The sequence below is a fragment of the Panthera tigris genome, chromosome C1 (assembly GCF_018350195.1).
Source record: "Panthera tigris isolate Pti1 chromosome C1, P.tigris_Pti1_mat1.1, whole genome shotgun sequence".
Classification (NCBI taxonomy): domain Eukaryota; kingdom Metazoa; phylum Chordata; class Mammalia; order Carnivora; family Felidae; genus Panthera; species Panthera tigris.
In genome coordinates, this window is record NC_056667.1 from 70,671,174 (window position 1) to 70,691,217 (window position 20,044).

Below are 20,044 nucleotides of genomic sequence, written 5' to 3' on the forward strand. Positions count from 1 at the left end.
TCAGATTTCTTTATCATTAGTGGCAAACACTCCATTGAAAAATTATTTAAAAATTACTGGCAACTATACAAAGCCCGAGCTGGTACAGATGTTGCAGTGCTAGTCCCCATCCAGTAAAGAGAAGATCACCATTCTGATATCTTAAATATCTTCTATCATCCCATGTATCTTAAACCAATATTCTTAACTTGTTTTATTCAAGGGTACTTATCTTGCCTCTATTATCCTATAATCAAAAGTCCTTTGAAAAATTATAATATCCTACATATATAAAAGTCTACTGCTGTAGAAATCTCAAAAATGTAATGTCAGTAATGTTAATTATCTGAAGAAGTCAGCTTCATGGAACAGCTTTTGAGTATTTATTGCTCAGATGCATTCAAAAAATTCTTAAACATAATGTGGCAATGGCTCTAATACATCTGTAAACAGAATACCACTAAAAAAATTTTATTGGCATGAAATACTATAATTATGGATGTGTAAAATTTTTAAATCTTAAAGCCTCTTAACATAATCATGTATATCTATGTACAAAACATACATAAATTTCACTTTATTTAAAACATATGAAAGAGGAAATTTCAAATCACACTAAACATAATAAATATAGAACTTGCTTTGTTAAAAATCTACAGTATACATTCAAGTAAAGGCTAAACTTCCAATGCCAACTATATAGGAGACAAAATTAAACATTTACAATAATCAGTTTCCTAAAAGTGCTATTTTTAATACCTATAAGAGGAAACTCATTCTAGTGCTTCTGTTTTCGACCAAACATATACATTCCTTTATTCACAGAACCAGATGCTTCTGTTACTAAAAATACATTATCCAAAGCTTTTATATCCTTTTAAATAGATTTAACATTTTAGCTCTTTGGGGGAGGAACAGGAAAGTCCAAACAAACAACTCAGACCACCTTAAATTAGTAGAGATGACTGACTTTATGACACACCCTGTTTCAACTTAGATGTGAAATCTGATGAACGTGTTAATGAAAACAGTTCCAGTCCACACGTCTAAGGTAAGTCATCTTTTTCTACATGGGAGTTGGTGTAGGTCAAGGAGCACCCACTATAGCAACCTTCCTGTGACTCAGGTCTCGATGCCATGCTCCACTTCTGATTTGCACATTCTCTTCCAACCTGATTTGGTTTAGTTTCTTCAGGAGTTATATTCAGTACGTTGACTGAACTACTAGGAAAAGAAAGGCAGATCTTAATAATCATCTCCTCTTTCTTTTATACTTAAGCTAGGCTTGAATGTCTAAAGTCAGATTGCTCCCTTGTCCGATGCTAAGTCAATTGTGAAGATACACAGATAGGGAACAAAGAGATGTTTCAAAATGGCCTAATTTATCACTTTTATCGTATCTATCCAGCTATTATTTTTCTGTTTTCCCACTTATTTTATTTATCTCTTTGGTTTACTCTGAAGCGCTCTACCCAACTAATGCCTAAGTCAGATACAGGACACGTGGGCTTTGAAAGCCAGTGTCCCTCCATGTCCCCATCTTCCTGCCACTATTTTGTAATCTGTTTTTTTATATACACATCCATTTGTACACGCATGTTTTCCTCTACCCACCCATTTACCCACACAGCTATTTAATGAGTGCCTACAAAAGTAGTAAGGAGTCCAGACTCTGAAGTCAGATGGCTAAGGTCCGTACACCAGCTGAACCACTTACTATGTCACTGTTTCTTCAGCTTCCTCAGTTGTAAAATGGAAATAATAATAGTATCTATCTCACAGGGTTGGATGGAACTGAGTTAACACACATTAAGTGCATACACCAGTGCTGAATTAATTGTAAGTGTCAGGGAGTAACACTCTTAGGTTCTGAATGTGGACACAGCTGCTACCCTTCAATGACACAATCTGAGAGCTATGCTCTGTGATCATCTCCAAACAAAAATAGCTGGTTAAATGATTACTTTTGAATCTAAAGGGTTAAGCCAACAAATAATATATTTTTATCAACTGAGTATCTTTTTTCCCCAAAAACGGGTTTTTCCCCCCTAAATGTGCATTTTTTGTGACTTTGGTTTACTAACTCAACCTCGATGTGGCAATCATCTTATTACAAACCCAGATCTAAGGTGCTTCAGGAGCAAGGAGTCCAAATTTTCCAAATAACTTAAAATTTTAAGAACTATGTCAAGCTGCAACAGCTTCTCTCCTGAAACTAGTTACACAACTCTTTTCTGTGTTTTATATTCAGAGGCCAGTAACCACAAATATTAATAGCTCAATGGAGCTTCTTGATGCTCTAAAGTTCTATTTCTATGCCACTGATGTTGTTTAGTGTAGCCCTTGGAATATATGAAACAGAAAAGCACTTTTATAAACCATTTATATTTACATATATTTTTATGTTTATAGCCTGCTGAGGGCTTATAATGGACCAAGTACTGTTTTAAATGCTTTATATGTATCATCACTGAAATCTCATAACCCCCTATTATATAGGTACTAAATGTTGGACTTATCTTTACTAAACACAAAATAATGTCTTCAAGGAATGTTATGTCAAATATTTCATAACTAAAAATTAGATTTAAAAGAATTTTAGACACATAAAAATAACCAAGACAAATGCTATGTTCTCTCTCAGATATAAGAATGTATTATTTGAAAATGGTGACTAGAATTTGTTATTTACATAGAGCACTCTAATTGGTCAAATTTGGGAGCTTAATAACACTCCGTATGAGAAAATACTCTGAACTTACAGTATCTTTTGATTGTAAATTCAACTTTCACTTCCGATACTCCCCCCATTAGTCAGTCTGTTGGCTGAAAAGCGAAATATATCCCAAATCCAGTCATTTCTACCTTCATGTTATGACCCTTGTCTAAACTACCATCACCTCACCTTGACTCCATTAATGTCTCCTAACTGCATCTCCTGACCTACAGGACTCACTCCTACAGTCTGTTTTCCAAACAATAAAACAGTCATCTTTTCAAAACATATCTTTTCCACTGCTTACAAATCTCCAATGCTTTATCTCTTGCCCTTAGAACAGTATCTGACCTACAAATAGAGACTGAAAGACTTTACAAATGAGGGGCACCTGGGTGGATCAGTCAGCTGAGCGTCTAACTCATGATGTCTGACTTGTGATTTTGGCTTAAGTTATGATCCCAGGGTTGTGGGATCAAGTCCCGTGTTGGGCTCCGTGCTGAGGGTGGAGCCTGCTTAAGATTCTTTCCCTCTGCCCCTCTCCCCTGCTCTCATGCGTGCTCCCTCTCAAAAACAAAAACAAAAACAGCAACAAAAAACCTTACAAATGAACTGCCAGCTGTGTGTATGTGTATGGGGGCAGCAGAGTGGGGTTATGTATGAACAACACGGTCATAAGTTGGTAATTGTTGAAGCCGGGTGATGGCTATAAAGGGCACCATGACCTTATTCTCTCTACGTTGGTATATATTTGAACTCTTGCATAATAAACTTTTTAACCCTACTCACCCAGGACCTTATAGGATGTGATCCTTGCCTACCTCCCACTACTAACTACCTCCTACCTCTTGGGTCTTGCTAGCTAACAACACTTGCCCTCCACAAACACACCAGTGTCCTACACCTCAGGGGTCCCTACACTTGCCTGGAGGACTCTTCCCCAGGCTCTTTTTTGCCCCTCAATATTTAGAGTCTTAAACCTTTTAAAACTCAACAATATGTACAGTGTCTTATCCTTTTTAACCTTCATATTTTTGTTCTGAAATTCATTTATTTAACAATTCTTGGTCCAAGGGCTAGTAGGCTTCTTCAACACTTAGCTCCACACCAGTATCTCACTACCACAGGCAAGTGTGCCCCTGCTTTCTGGGGCACCTACCAAACTGGCACGTCCTCATGCCACTGTCCTCTGCTTTGGTTAAAAAGGAAAGATCACCACCACACTTTCCAAGGTATCCCTTTGTTCTTTGCTATTCCTCTGTCGCTAGGAATGTTCTATCTACTTAATCTTGGAACAGGCTCTGAGGTAGAATATTGATATTATACCTTAGAATATGATTTAACAATTTGAGACAGAGAAGAATACCAAAATGCATCAGGTAATATAAGTATGTGGGTTTCCTGGGGATAGGGAACAAATTTTTTAGCTCCCAGAAGACAGGGACCAGGATCTACTTTGTTTGCTACTGCATTCCCAGCACCTAACACTGCCCTTATATAATGGCTACCCAATAAATACTTGTAGAATGAATCAATCTACTAAATTCCTCTCCAAAGCCACTATTGTTGCTAACACTACAGATATGCCACCTTTCCCTCAGCAGTGCAACTCTAGCAATGGTACAGATATGTGCAAAGATCACCCATAGACCAATACCTATGTTCAGATGCACAGGAACGAGTCTGGCAAAAGTCTGAAGTAGAAGGAGAAGCGGGAAGAGACTTAGTAAGTTTAGATGTGCAAACTGGAGACCCGTTAGACATATTCTGAGGCTTCTTTTGCCGTGGCCTTGAGTGCATTGTAAGACTGTCCCGATCAGAACCTGTTAAAAGAAAGAAGAAAAAAAGGCAGTCCCTATGGTGAGGTATCAAATATAGTGAAGGTAATTAACTATGATCACCTGAAGGGTAGTGAGGTGTGAGATAGAACAAGTTAATGTGGGTGTTCACTCGAGCCCTTGACTCTAGTCTTGCTAATCTTGCCATCTCTTATGCATATTCCATAAACATTTAGAAGGATTTAGTTTTAAAAATATTTGGTGATCTCCAGGGGTGCCTGGATGGCTCAGGTGGTTAAGTGCCTGACTTGGTTTCGGCTCAGGTCACGATCTTGCGGTTTTGTGAGTTTATGCCCCACATTGGGCTGTGCGTTGATGGTGCAGAAACTGCTTGGGATTTTCCCTTTCTCTCTCTTTCTCTCTCTTTCTCTTTCTCTCTCTCTCTCTCTCTCTCTCTCTCTCTCTCTCTCTCTCTCTCTCTTCCTCCCTCTCTCTCTTCCTCCCTCTCTCTCTTCCTCCCTCTCTCTCTTCCTCCCTCTCTGCCCCTCCCCTACTAACGCTGTGTCTTTCTCAAAATAAACTAAAAAAAAATTTTTTTTAAAGTATTTGGTGATCCCCAAAGTTTTATATTAATAATTTACAGTATTTTATTGACATGCACTTTCAGATTAAAGGGTTAATGGAGTACTCACTTCCTGAGAAGGCACTGAAAAGTTTCATATTTTCTGAGTTCTGGTGGTCAAAGGTAGTCATATTTAAAAACTGTTGCTTTAACCAACTGGCTCTTTCTTCTTCAAATGCCTTTCTCTGTCATAACAAGCAAACCAAAGAAATACTGATCAGTATTTCAACATTCACACCGGTGCCACTTCCCATGATTTCTGTAGCTGTTGGTGTTTGCTTTCTGGCTACCATCTATATTTTGTAAGTCAAATGAATTAACCTAAAAAACTAAGAAAAACTTCATTTAAGAAAATCGTATTTAAAAAATAAAAATTGGGCAGAAAACATGAATAGACACTTCTCTAAAGAAGACATCCGGATGGCCAACAGGCACATGAAAAGATGTTCAATGTCGCTCCTCATCAGGGAAATACAAACCAAAACCATACTCAGATATCACCTCACGCCAGTCAGAGTGGCCAAAATGAACAAATCAGGAGACTATAGATGCTGGCGAGGATGTGGAGAAACGGGAACCCTCTTGCACTGTTGGTGGGAATGCAAATTGGTGCAGCCGCTCTGGAAAGCAGTGTGGAGGTTCCTCAGAAAATTAAAAATAGACCTACCCTATGATCCAGCAATAGCACTGCTAGGAATTTATCCAAGGGATACAGGAGTACTGATGCATAGGGGCACTTGTACCCCAATGTTTATAGCAGCACTCTCAACAATAGCCAAATTATGGAAAGAGCCTAAATGTCCATCAACTGATGAATGGATAAAGAAATTGTGGTTTATATACACAATGGAATACTACGTGGCAATGAGAAAAAATGAAATATGGCCCTTTGTAGCAACGTGGATGGAACTGGAGAGTGTGATGCTAAGTGAATTAAGCCATACAGAGAAAGACAGATACCATATGTTTTCACTCTTATGTGGATCCTGAGAAAGGTAACAGAAACCCATGGGGGAGGGGAAGGAAAAAAAAAAAAAAAGAGGTTAGAGTGGGAGAGAGCCAAAGCATAAGAGACTGTTAAAAACTGAGAACAAACTGAGGGTTGATGGGGGGGTGGGAGGGAGGGGAGGGTGGGTGATGGGTATTGAGGAGGGCACCTTTTGGGATGAGCACTGGGTGTTGTATGGAAACCAATTTGACAATAAATTTCATATATTAAAAAAAATAAAAAAAATAAAAAAAAAATAAAAATTTACCCATCTCACCTAAAAACCAACTGTTATTTTCACATCTATTTTAAATAAATTCAAATGGATAATGCAAAAAAAAAGATAGCACATTAGAATTTTTGAACACACAGAACATTGTAAGTATAAAATTACAAATGACAGAAAAATACCCACTGTAAATTAATCACGTGAGAAAAAGAAGCTATGACCTCACCAAGCATCGCTCTCAGCCTCCAACCATCTACCAGCACCAGCAGCCACCACCACTAAACCACAAGAGGGCACACGTCAGACCTTCCCCTTCCCAACAGCCAATGATAATCCTCAATTCTCCCTCATCCCTCAGGTCTTTCGTGCTTCCTTCCCATCCTTCACTGGCCCCACTGACCAGAGGCAAACAGACTGTCTTGCAGAGAACTGGGAGTGGTACAAAAAGTAGCTAGAGGATCTCCTGGAATAGGACGGATACAGGGATTCAGAAAAAGGGTCCTGTAAGACAGGAGAAAATGCTGGTGCAAACGGATTTTATTTTCCGAGAAAGGTAGCTATTGATAAGATCAATTTTCACAAGTGTGGAGGAAACCCATGTCAGCTAAACAGCATATATCTTTCATTCATAAACACTAATACAAAATCATGCGTCCCCAGACATTTGAAGAAAACGAAGAGCACGAAAGAAAAAGAGCCAACATAAAGAGACCTGACTATAGGTAACAGTTCAAGAGCCTTTCGAAAAAATATTCTAACACAAATGACCAGATTTATGAACACCTGTAAAATAATATAATGCTCTACAAAAAGAAAAAAAATGAGGACATCAAAGACTTGAAAGATAAATTCTAAAATAAAAACTCCTTGGATGAAATGAAAAGTTAAAACTGATGGTGCTGAATATCAGGTTGGTGATGTACAAGATAAAGGTAAGAGAATACCCTTAAATTCAGGACATAAAGTCAACCTATGGATGTAGTCAGAAGGCCAACCATTTGTCTAATAGAAATGTTTGAGAATGCAAGGGAAAAAATACAGAATCAAAGAAAATATTCCAAATTGAAGAAATACAGTGTCTTCAGGCTAAATTACCTAGATATATCCTCATAAAATTTTGGAACTTTTAAGAATATAAAAAGGAGAAAAGAAGAAGAGAAGGAAAAAAATAAAGCACAGGATATCTACAAAGTATTGCCTGTAAGTTATATGATAATCGGGCTGCTTATTAGCCAAACCAAAACAGCAGAAGAAATGGAATAATGGGAAACTGAATTCTATATGCAGCCAAACCAATCACCTATGAGTGCCTTTTTGGATATCCCAGAATTCAGAATATTTTTTACTCATACAATACTTACAAAAAAATTACTCAAGAAGCTAATACAGCAAATTGAAAAAGGAACCCAAGAAAGTAGATAGTGTGAGCTACAAACTGAATGTGATTCAGGAAATCCTAAGCTATAAAGAAAAGTCAAAAGATTCACTACACAGTGGTACACGAAAGATTCTCTCCAAGGTGGCAAAGTCTTACTAACATAGAGTATTTTCTATGTGATCAAACATATTAGTAGGTTACAGAATGAATAGTATTTACAGAATCATGATGTCATCAATGTTTTTCCATTGTTAAGTCTCAACCTTAAAGTACATACACCTGGATTACACTGTAGGGCAGAGGACAAATGTGGTAACACCCAACGATGAGAAATAATAACCATAGACAAAACTTGGGAAGTAGAAGGGCAAGAGAAGGGGAACAAGGGTAAGTACAAGAATGTCTTCATCTTTCATTGCGGGGATATGGTACTGCCTCAAGTCAAGCACACGTGAAATGGAAGCATCGAACATATTATTTAAAAAAGTCAACCAAAAGAAACCATTTTTTAAAAGTGGTTTTAAAAAAGTATGAAGTATGTATGAAGAAGTCATATATAGAGATGAGGAACAGCATAGATGGGAGTTGCGGTAAGGACACTACATTCCTTATCTTTCATAGCCGGGAATCAATAGATTGTTATCAAGAAAACAAAGGCTGAAATACACTAAGGTTAAAACAGTACTTCTCAGAAGAACTACGAAGTTCAAACAGTGGTGACTTCTGAGGAATGAAACTGGTGGTAAGAATGGAGGACATTAGTTCAGTTTGTGGTTTTTTGTAGGAGTTATTTTTTAAACCATGTTCACACATTACTTGTGTAACTTTTGAAAGGGAAATACGTAGGTTAATATATCGTTAAGTCAAAAAGCAAGCTGTAGAAGGTGTATGCACACATCCCTGGGTGAGGGGGAGAGGGAGAACTTTTGTACTGCTTTTTGATGCCCACGGACAGTGGGAAGATAACAAATGTCCCAGAGAGATCTCCTGTGTGAAGCTAAACACTGACCAGTAGAAAGCCAACCGGAAGGGGATAACAGATGCTTAGAGTTTTCTAAAAAGAAAAGTTTCAACTCCCAAATCTGGTAAAGGCAAAACGACACCCTTCTATAATAGTTCACATGCTTACAATCCTTTCCAGTTTGTTATTTATAAGATCGCTGGTGAAATACTTTAGGGAACAACTGGATGGCAAAAAAACAATGAAAGGCAGAACTTCGATACATTCTGCCGGGCCTCCCCAGAACTTGCAAAAGCTCTACAAGGAAAGCTAATTGTTTAAGATACCTCCAATCCTAGGCGGATAGCCGCTTCTGTAAAGCTTCGTCTTTCCTTTTCAAAATTCTTTTTTTGCTCTCTAAATAGGGACCACTCTTCCTTGAGGCGCTCCTTTTCTTCCAACAAGTAGCAGTCTCGAAGCAGTGAAGTGGTGTCGTCATCACATGCAGTAGCAAGCTGCTGCTATTAAATTTTAAAACATAGTAAGTTCCAGAAGATCCCCGCGGCACCCCAAGTTAAAGCAAGGGACGGCAGGTCAAACTTTTGGGGAAGGACAGAAATGATGAAGAATCAGCAAGTTAATGGAGGACTCTCATTTTCCACTTGGCAAAGCCCTGCCTCAGGAATGGTATGTAATGTCCCTGTTAGTAAGCCCAGAACTTAGTTTAAAGCAGAAAAATGTCAAATACTACATATCTTCTGAAATAAAGGAATAAAAATCTAGTAAGATTCAGTAAAATCCTGGCCCTTTACAGGGGAAAACAGCTTTAAAAGGTAACTCACATTTACCTGTAAAAGCTGCTGCTGAGTTTTAATCATTTCTTTACACTGTTGAATTTCCAGCTCGAGTTTTTCAGTTTCTTGTTCGTGATCTTGTCGTGAGATTACGTCTTCATCATTGAAACCTTCTAAGTGTACCTTTGAAACTAACATAAAACCAGTAATTTGACATAGGTTTTACAGCCTCCACTCAGTTTATGGGGCGCCTGGGTTGCTCAGTCAGTTAACAGTCCGACTTTAACTCAGGTCATGATCTCACAGTTGGTGCATTCGAGCCCCACATTGGGCTCTGTGCTGACAGGTCAGAGCCTGGAGGCTGCTTAGGATTCTGTGTCTCCCTCTCTCTCTGCCCCTCCCCCAGCTGGTGCTCTCTCTCTCTCTCAAAAGTAAATGTTAAAAAATTTAAAAAAAAAGCTCTCAGAATTTTTCTAGAATCTCAACAGGTTTTCTAAAAGGTACCTATTCCCTTTGCCCTCTAAAAATTTCATAAGCTATAATAATAAAATTAAATTTATGGTATTTTACCACCATGAAAAAATTTAAAAAGCAAAGCAACTATAAGGGATTCAGGACAACTACAAATTCATACTATTTTTGGACTCAAATGATATCTTTACTAGTTCTGCTATGAACATTTAATTTGTAATCTGTATTTATTCAAGATTATGTCCTAATTAAAAACGGACAACCTATATTCACAGAGGAGAAAAATAATTAACAAATTCATAAACTACTTTCAACACTTCTTCAAAGATCAATGCAGCACTACAAATCTTGCTCTCCAGTATTAAATTTAACAAATAAAAAGTCCAAATATACTTGCTATTTACTAATAGACTGGGACTGAAATCAACAAAATCTCATGTAAATTAATTTTGGTACAGAATTTTGTTGATTAGTCTCTACTACTAAAGACAACTGGCAGTGAGTTTGTGACTTCTGACATTTAGAATAAATTTTCTTTCAACAGACTTCATTTACTGAGCAGAAACCTTAATTTTCTTGGTTTAAAAGCATGCAACCTTCAAAAAATATAAAATGTTAAGAATACATTTATCAATGTAAATTTATACTATCTATGGTGACAGGAAATGGTGTCTAAAATAATACATACACTCTTAAGTGAAAAAAAGTGTAGAAAGAATACATAGTATTTGGTTTTTGTTTTTCATATACATATATATTTTTTTTCATGTGTTTGTTTGCTTATTTATTTATTTATTTATTTATTTATTTAAAGAGGGAGAGCACAAGAGAAGCCCAACACAAGGGCTTGATCCCACAATCCTGGAATCATGACCTAAGTCGAAATCAAGAGTTGGACGCTCAAATGACTGAACCACCCAGGTGTCCTGTTTTTTATATATTTTTAAATAAATTTTGTAAATGCCTACAGAAAAATCAAGAAAGATATGCACCAAACTGTTGAGTGTTAGCTATAGGGAACAGAAACCTGAATATTCTACTTCATATACTTCCTAATTGATACTTTAAACCTCTATTATCTTGAAAATAATTTAAAAATAAATTATTAGGAACCTAGAAGTATGCAAGTATCTAGAAATAATAAGCAACAGGTTTATATTTATACCACATCATGATTAATAATTCTTAATTTCCAAGATTTAGTAAGACACTCAGTTCACTTCATTCAACTGTATACTGCACTCAGAGAAAGATTCACTCTGAAGGCAAAGTATTTTCTCAGTGGGGTTCAAACCTCACCTCTAGAAGTAGATAGAAGCTTGATTATCAAACTAACAAACTGAGTTCGAGTACTTCACAGCTGAGCCCATAACGTGGCTTTCTAAGTGACTGAAATTAACAGCTGAGTGTCAACTCACTTTGCATGCACTGAGGCAGTAAGTTACCTTGGTTATCAAGCTTTTCTACATGACTTTTCAAAATTCTCCACTGCTTTCTGATGCTGTTGGTAAGCTGCTCTCTCACAGTTTCACAGGAAAGGTCCCACATACTCTCCCTACTCAGTTCCCCAGCATCTTCCTCAGCATCAGAGATAACCTACAAGCGAGAGAGGTGAAAGGGAAAGACCAGTATCTTAAAATGGCTCTAGATACTCAGGCAGTAGTAATTATCAGAGATCCTTATCAAAATCATTTCTGCCCCATATCTTAAGCATATGTGACCTACTATTTAAGATAAAAATTGTCCAATTCAAGTCTCTTCAAATGTGAATTTGAATCTAGTGATGAGAGTCAAGGAGCTGTGTGAAGAAGTTATTCATTACTTGTCCAGTGCTGTGTTAGATGCTCTCATTTATTAATTAACCCTCAAATCATGTTATAATGTGGGAAAAATGAGGCTTTCAGAAGTAGACACACTGCCCGATATCACACAGCCAAGAGGCAGAATGGAGATCTGAAGTTAGATCAACTTATCTCCAGTCCTAGGCTGTTTAAATAAATAAACCAGTGAAGTTATCTACAAAGTAACTGTGAATCCTATTTTTTTCGTATAATTTTTAAAAAATAAAACCAGAGATTATTTTCCTTTTTACTCTACCAGCACATTAATCATAGGAAAATACAGCAACCACGGACATATGATCACACAGAATCAAAGCAGGATAAAGAACATAGGAAAACAGTATTAAAATATATCGAAATAATTTATAGCTACATAAACAATATATATTATTAGACAATAATATGTATATAATGTGCAAGTATATATACATATATTATATATATATGCAGATATATATATGTCTGCATAACAATCTGCATGGTCCTATTTTATTATTAACATCCAAGAAAGTGGACAGAGATCTACTTTACTAAACTGAACAGTAAATATCTTGCTGGGGGAAAAAAGAAAAAACATAGAAGATGAGAAGAAATGCTGGTTAGGCTGTTCCTGCATGCAGATGCAGCAGGAATGAGCGAGTGACTCAGTGTGGAGAGCTGTATCAATAGTGTGAGGTCAGCAATGGCTGCCAAAGTCAAGGTCTCCCAGGGGAAGCAGGTTGGGGGAGGGCCCAGCGTGGAGCTCACTATGACTCTGCTTCTTGCCAATCAATCCTCTGGAGCTACTTGCCAGTAATTCTTCCAAGAAGCTATACCTTCTATGTGTTAAAGCATACCAGAATACTATAAATCCATTACTTAAAACATTAATAATAATAATCGCTTAACACTCCCCAGACTAAATTAAATGCTGAAACCACAAAATGAAAATAAAAAGTTACCTTGAATCATGGGTATATATTTTGGCTACAATTAAGTAAGAAAATAACTAATAAGTGAAACCTGAAGGCTACCTAGGCATTCTAAGGTTATACCTTACTCCCTTACTAAAATGCTCCAAAGTCCTTAAAAGGACTGATTTAAATTATAAGAGAAAAAAGATCTAGAAAAACAGACCTTTTAAAACCAAGAAATATACTTAATTAAGGGTACTTCTCCAAACTTAAACATCTGCATTATTAAGAATTACACAGGATACTAACCCACTGGATGAGTAGTGGTGAGGAGAGGGAAATTTAAATATCTGAGGAAGGTCTCCTTGATTTACTACTTACTCTTGCTGACTGAAAGCTGGTACTGTTTGTAAAGGTTGGGCCAAAACCTGAAGAAACTACAGGAGTAACAGAAACTATGCTAGCTCTGGGAAGGCATTTGTGGATTTTCACAATGAACCAAAAAGTGATAGACTTTGAGAGAAAAGGCTAACTCAATATAAAGGTCAAGAAGGTCCCAAACTGGAGAGTTTAAAAAGAACATCTAGGTAATGATTTTTTTTTTTCTGAGAGAGAGAGAGAGAGAGAGAGAGAGAGAGAGAGAGAGAGAGAGAGAGAGAGAGAGAAAACACATGTGTGCAAGTGAGCGAGGGGCAGAGAGAGGGAAAGAGCATCCCAGGAGGGGCAGAAAGGAGAGAGAGAGAATCAAGGCTCGGACTTATGAACTGTGAGATCATGACCTGAGCTGAAGTCAGATGTTTAATGACTGAGCCACCCAGGTGCCTCAGATAATGATTTTTTTAAAAAAGAAAGAAAAAAAGAGGTAGAAGAGGGTAGGCTTATCAGCAGGACTGATCTGTGACACCACAAAGTAAAGAGTCCCCAAATGTAGGTTTAAAAACAAGTTCTGATGGACTTGCTGACAATTAGCATTTTCCATCAACATTGCTACTTTCAGATTTTAGTCACTTGGTTGAATCCGGAATTTAAACATGGAAAGCAATTAAGTTAAAAGAAGTTTTCACCACGATGTGACTTGTTCTTTCAGACCTCTGCACGTATCATTCCCCTTGCATCACATGCTTTCTACTCCTAAAACATACACCTGCTTATTTTTAAGAACCAACTCAAATTCACTTGCTCTCTGATGCCTTCCTTGACTGCCTCACTTGCTTTGTTCTGCACACTGCACCACCCTATTATAGCTCTTAACAAGTTTAACAGTTACTTTTCTACATGCCCCTTCTCCCCAGAAGAGCTTCTGAAGAATGCAATGGACTGAATGTGTTCTCTCAAATCTGTGTTGAAATCCTAACACCCAATGTGTGGGTATGCGGAGGTGATTAGGCCATGAAAAGTAGAGCCCTCGCGAATGGGAGGAGTGCCCCTACAAAGGGATTCTGGTGAGCAATCCTCCTGTTTCTGGGCATGTGAGGGTACAAGGAGTCAGCAATCTGCAACCTGGAAGACATCTCTCACAGACACTGGCCCTATGGGCACCTAGATTTTGAACTTCCCGGCTCCAGAACTGTAAAAAATAAATTTCTGTTGTTTTTAACCACCCAGTCCATGGTAGTTTGTTATAACAGCCCCAACTAAGACAAAGGAAAAAGTCAAAGTCCTTTTAGCTTTTTCTTTCCAGGGACCAGACAGCAAATTTATGGACTGAATGATTAGCTGGTTCCCAAAGTTAATAAATGTTTCACTCTCTGGAAAGCAAAGCATGCTTAAATACATAACACCTCAACTAAACCATTTAGAGGATATTCAGCACAGTACTTAAAAACATGAACTCTGGGGTAAGGCAGACTTGGATTTAAATCCTGATTTTGTCCTGTGTGATACTAGGTTAATTAGACTAAGGTGCCTCAGTTTCCTCAGCTATAAAATGGGGGATAATTATAATATGAAAAGCATCAAATTATAAGAATGAAACGAGACAATGCTCATAAAGAGCTTAACAGTGTTTTGGGCACAGATCAAGTCCTTGGAAAATCATCTCCTTCATTTCCCAGGGCATGTCTAGAAACACACCGGACAATTTTTTGGGTTGTCACAGTGATTGGGGGTAGTACAGCAGTGAGTGTCCTGTCCAAAACATCAGTAATGTCCCCCACTGGGAATACCTATCTAATGTTTTAATTGTTCGACTCAGCAATCCAAAACTGTATTAGAGAGGAAAGAGCCACTTACAGTTCCTGTACTATCATCTGCTCTTTCTCTAGGTTTCTGCTTTTGGGGAGAAAGAAGAGAAATCATTTCCTTTTTCATTTGCTGAAGAACCTTCTTAAGTTCAGCATTTTCCATTAGGATTTGTTTCTGACGATATTCATAATCATTCAAGAGAATTTTATACATTTCATCTTCATTCCTGAGAAAGAAACTGTCAGCATGAAAATGCAGTTATAGAAAGAAAAGTCTGATGAAATGTATCAATTTAAATTGGAACTTACCTGGCCTCAGTTTTACCCGTCCTCCAGGAGCCTCTTTTTCCATCAGCTCTCCCCACATAATTTAAAACTTCCATAGCTACAAACATGAACATGCAAAACAAAACCAATTCTTAACATACATATGTTTAAGTGTATAAAACCCTAACACACTATATACACACTGGAGACCTAAGTCAACCTGGTGCAGATTAGGATTTGGGCTCAGAAAGTCCAGGATTTCAAGTTCCAGTTCTCCATTACTGATAAACACTGAGATCTTGACAAGTTATTTACCTGCTAAGCCTGTTTCTTCATCAATACAGTGGGAATAATGAAAGTATCTACCAAAGAGTTGTTGTGAAGAGTACAAGATATTGTTAAAACACTTAAAGTACTTGATAAATATTATATTATCATTATTAATTTTATCTTCGGGGTTGGCAAACTATGGCCTGCAGGCCAGATGCCTGATTTTTGAAATAAAGTTTTATTACAACACAGCCACACCATTTGTTTATATACTTTTACACCACAAGTGCAGGGATGAATAGCTGTGACAAAAGGCCACAGACTCCACAAACCTGAACACATTTACTATTAGAATCTTTATAGAATAAGTCTGCCAAGCCCCGCGTTGTCATCATCATCAAAGGAGCCAAAGCCCCTGACAGTATTAATTTCTCTTCTATCCTAGGGGGAGACGGAAGCAGTTGGCATAAGAAGGAAAGAGGATGACAATAAGTTACTGTAGTTTTAGCTTAATAAAATCATTATGAAAATACCACTTCCAGTTAGGTTTGGACTAGAAGACAGCCAGATTCCCACCAAATAAGAGCTCTGTTACCAGAGTTAAATCTTCAATAAACTTCTCTAATTAGTACACTTCATACTTCCGGCATTTCATCTTGCTCTTTATTTAATTCAAGGGTGAACATGAGGTTAACCAATGAAGTTTAAGTTTGATTACCTAAAGGTTTCCCACCTTGTCTTAATAGCTTACCACACTTCCATTTTTCAGTAATGTTTAAAATAAGATAGCTGAATAACTGAGTCAATAGTGAGCTGCCTGCTGACCGCGGACACGGCCCACCATGTGACAGCTTGGGACATCTGCTCATCAGCTGTCGTGTCAGCAAGTCCAACTGAGCTCCGTTTCCGAAACCACGGTTTAGGGTATTACTGTAGCATGCAGGTTAGAGGACAACCTGCAGCCCACGTGGGAACCACTCTTCAATAACTAAATGCACACATTTCCTGTTCTGCATCTCACCAGGCCAGTAAAACCTTGCGTGTAGCTCGACTTTTGTGTGCATGGTTCTACTTTGTAATCTATGTCATGTACCTGAAATTATGCTTGGATGACGTAAGCTGTAAATTAATTTTCACAAGAGTAACACTAGAAAGAAAAAAAAAAAAAACGTAGGCACAAACAAAAGCATAATGTCCACAGTCCCTTCTTTAGACCAGCTGCTTCAAAAATGCACAGCTACATTTAAAGGAAATGACATAGATGATTTGATGTGAAGAATAATCTTGCAAAGTTATTTCTAAAATCATATACATTTTGGTACTCAGAAACTCATCTTGCCTTTTCATATTATCAGTTCTTTGCTATAGAAGATTAGAATATCCTCTGGCTTAGTTTTTTCTCTATGGAACCACAACTGCCGTATTAAAAAAAATATGTAATTCTTATATGCAACTAAGGAAGCAAAGCAAAATTATTTACTTTTCACTAACGAGTTGTCTCAATTTCTAGTTTATGTGGATATATACCGTCTAGAGACATTTTATGCATAAAGCATAAAAATAACACTTCATGGATTGTTGTGCTCCGTCTATTCACATTTCTTTCTTAGGATATTAGCTTATGCATTTACTTTGCTCTATCTCAGCCAGTTGTTTCTTACCTATTTTTTTATCCTTCTTGTTCATAACAAGTTGATGCAGACGCTCCTTTAATTTATTATATTCACGTTCTTTTCTCTTCATATCATGATTATATTGAGTAGCTCTACTTGCAATGATATTTTGTAATTTTTGTACCTGAAAAAAGCATTTTCTATCAAATGAGTCCCTTTATGATTGACAATCCCCCAGTTAAAATTTATAAATTCAAAAGAGAATAGAAGTCCTAGCATTCACCTCCTCATAAAATAGTTTACTCTAGGATTATTCTTTCTTCTCAATAACCACTGGAAATCACTTTGAAAAGTATCATTAAGTGAACCACAAAGTTTTTATTGTTTAATTCTGAAACTTCCAGAACTCCTAACTTTCGAAATTATCTTTTTCTACCCTTTTTACTCTACATTTAGAGTCTGATCATTTAGAAGCCAGAAACTCTTACAGAAGTATGAAAGTGATCAGAGCTTCATCTGAAACAAGAATCAATTGATCATTTGTAGTGACTTCCTTACATTACTTACTTGAACCACTTTATTCCCTATAAATCTGTGACAAATTAGCCATAGCACATCACAGCATGTAAACAGGTTTATTTTTTTGTTTTGTTTTTAAACAGGTTCATTTATCTGATCACAAACAGTTCTCAAATTAGAGTAAGCCCAAATAGCAGACAGAATCCAGTTCAAATATTTGCTGAGTACCCACAATATGCCACGCCCTACTGTTCAATGTTTAGATCTACTATGGTTTCTCAGACAACCCTTGATAGAAAGCATGTTCTATTCTATAATAACATTTTTAATCTCCGGTGAAGATGATCACGTTTAACTCAATCCTTACTAAAGACTAACTACAGGGGCGCCTGGGTGGCGCAGTCGGTTAAGCGTCCGACTTCAGCCAGGTCACGATCTCGCGGTCCGTGAGTTCGAGCCCCGCGTCAGGCTCTGGGCTGATGGCTCGGAGCCTGGAGCCTGTTTCCGATTCTGTGTCTCCCTCTCTCTCTGCCCCTCCCCCGTTCATGCTCTGTCTCTCTCTGTCCCAAAAATAAATAAACGTTGGAAAAAAAAAAAAAAAAAAGACTAACTACATTCAAACCACTTAAGTGTAATCAGCACATCAAGTCAACATTTTCTGGGAAATAACTCAAGAAAATGTATAAGCAATCTTGCAGTTAACTAAGATATTTCATTATCCACTAACGGAATATATTACCAGTCAAATATGATAAAATCTGTCTAAATCACTATAAGGTCATTAAAGAAATATGCTCCCTTAGGAGTCCTTAATTATAGTTTAAAAAAACATACACAACACTGAAAATATTGTATTTTTACAGTTATCAAGTGGTCAGGGATCAAAAACTGCAGAGCAAGAAGAACATAATGGTTTCTTCATATATAAATTAAAAAATAATTTCAAATGCATGAACTCTATAGATCTAAATACTAAGTAACCACTATAGCAGAAGTGAGATTATAATTATGGTATCATTAGCAACCAGAAATAAGATTTTTAAATGTGAATTCCTTTTTTTAAAAACCAATAACTCTTGTGTCCATTTAGTCAAGTAACTGCTTGACTGCATGAATAATGGATTTAAGATAAAGAAAAGGGATGGCAGATATTAAAGAGATATAGCAGAGAATAAAAGACCTGCATTTAAAGCACCCCTGCCCCTCAGAAAAACTATCAATGCATTTGAGTCCAGGCAGACATTACAGGACACTGGCTGTCACAAGCTATGGACCACTACACTAAACCAAATGAATCCTCTTGGAGCAGGGAGGACACAGAGAGTTCCTGACCTCAGTTAAATATGCTGCAGTGCTGTAGAAAGAGGTCCACCATACCAATTTGACAAAGGATGAATTAATGATACTTGTTTTAAAGTAGCCGTTATGGTCACCTCAAATCAAAAAAGAAAAAAAAAATTCACTCAAACTTTGTCTTCAATAACTGACAACTCACTTCATCTTTTTCATTTTTCAGTAGCTGATGCAAATTCCGGTTCTTGCACTGTAACTGTCTGTCTCTTTCCTGAAGCCCAATCATTTCTCTCCTGGAGGTTTCCAGTTGCTCCTAAAACATCCACATGCAATCCTGATTAAAATTAACACAGGACTCAGAGCAAATGAATTTTTAGAAGAACAGTCTAAACAATGTACACATACTAGGGTTCGCTAGCTAAAACTGCAGTTCAATGGCACACAAAATGTTTAGTTAAAACAATTATTCTCAAACAATACTATAAAGTTATAAATTTATTTAAATTCCAAAATTTTGTATGTATCTGACAAAAGAGTTTCAAAGCGGATCCCTTGAAAGGCTCTTCACTTATTCAAGTGATGCTGCCACTGGACACTTCTAAAATTTCCTTTTAGTAGTTTGTAACATTGCTACAGCACACTCTTTGAGAAAGAACCAAAGTGATTTGGAGCTAAGTCTAAAGAAGATGGGTGACCAAGCAAGCAGCAACCCTTCAGGTCAAAAAAAGTGAGGCTCAGCACAATACTAGTTCTCCCTTGCAAGTGGGAACCTCTGAAGATTTCCTCCAGAGAGGAACGGCAGAATTGCTGGAATCAGTATGGGATAAGATGCTCACTTTGAATTCATTCCACACATTCCGTGAGGAAATGTGCCAAGTTCTGCATGAGACCATTGGAATATTTTTAAAAGCCTCTTATCTTTATAAAATAGGAAACCCACTCAACTTATGGCATAAGTGACCATAAATGACAACTTGCACAATCTCTTTAACAATGGATCTCAAGATGATTTAGGAATTTATAAAATTTAGGAATACAACTTGGATAACTAAGGCTGTCAGAATTTTTGGCACCTTCTTCTCTGGAGTGCTGAAAGCTTCCTATCATGCCAGACCATTTGGAATGGCTGAACTTAAAGGCACTGGGCCAGTTGACATGTCCCACATATGTCAAATCAGATTCACTCTGAGTAATTATCAATGCTTTACCTGAACTCACTATCATCCCTGCAAATCTGTATACCCCCCTGCTATATCATACCATCATCCTC

At 37.3% G+C, this 20,044-nt stretch overlaps 1 protein-coding gene across 13 annotated transcripts in view; it reads right to left on the reverse strand.

The window, feature by feature from the left end:
- Window positions 1-931: 931 nt before the first annotated feature.
- The window catches only part of LOC102968749 (SSX family member 2 interacting protein), a 40,172-nt gene continuing 21,059 nt past the window's right edge, over window positions 932-20,044 (reverse strand). For 9 of the 13 annotated variants that reach the window (XM_042997693.1, XM_042997695.1, XM_042997688.1 and 6 more), the window contains 10 exons: window positions 18,977-19,087; window positions 17,011-17,146; window positions 15,122-15,197; window positions 14,862-15,051; window positions 11,341-11,491; window positions 9,479-9,615; window positions 8,978-9,151; window positions 5,166-5,280; window positions 4,353-4,518; window positions 932-1,203 (listed from right to left, as the gene is read on the reverse strand). In XM_042997693.1, the coding sequence (XP_042853627.1) occupies window positions 1,026-1,203; window positions 4,353-4,518; window positions 5,166-5,280; window positions 8,978-9,151; window positions 9,479-9,615; window positions 11,341-11,491; window positions 14,862-15,051; window positions 15,122-15,197; window positions 17,011-17,146; window positions 18,977-19,087 (1,434 nt within the window). In that variant the 3' untranslated portion in view covers window positions 932-1,025. The remainder of the gene's footprint in view (window positions 1,204-4,352; window positions 4,519-5,165; window positions 5,281-8,977; window positions 9,152-9,478; window positions 9,616-11,340; window positions 11,492-14,861; window positions 15,052-15,121; window positions 15,198-17,010; window positions 17,147-18,976; window positions 19,088-20,044) is intronic. The other 4 variants (XM_042997700.1, XM_042997699.1, XM_042997702.1 and 1 more) reach the window with 4 other exon arrangements.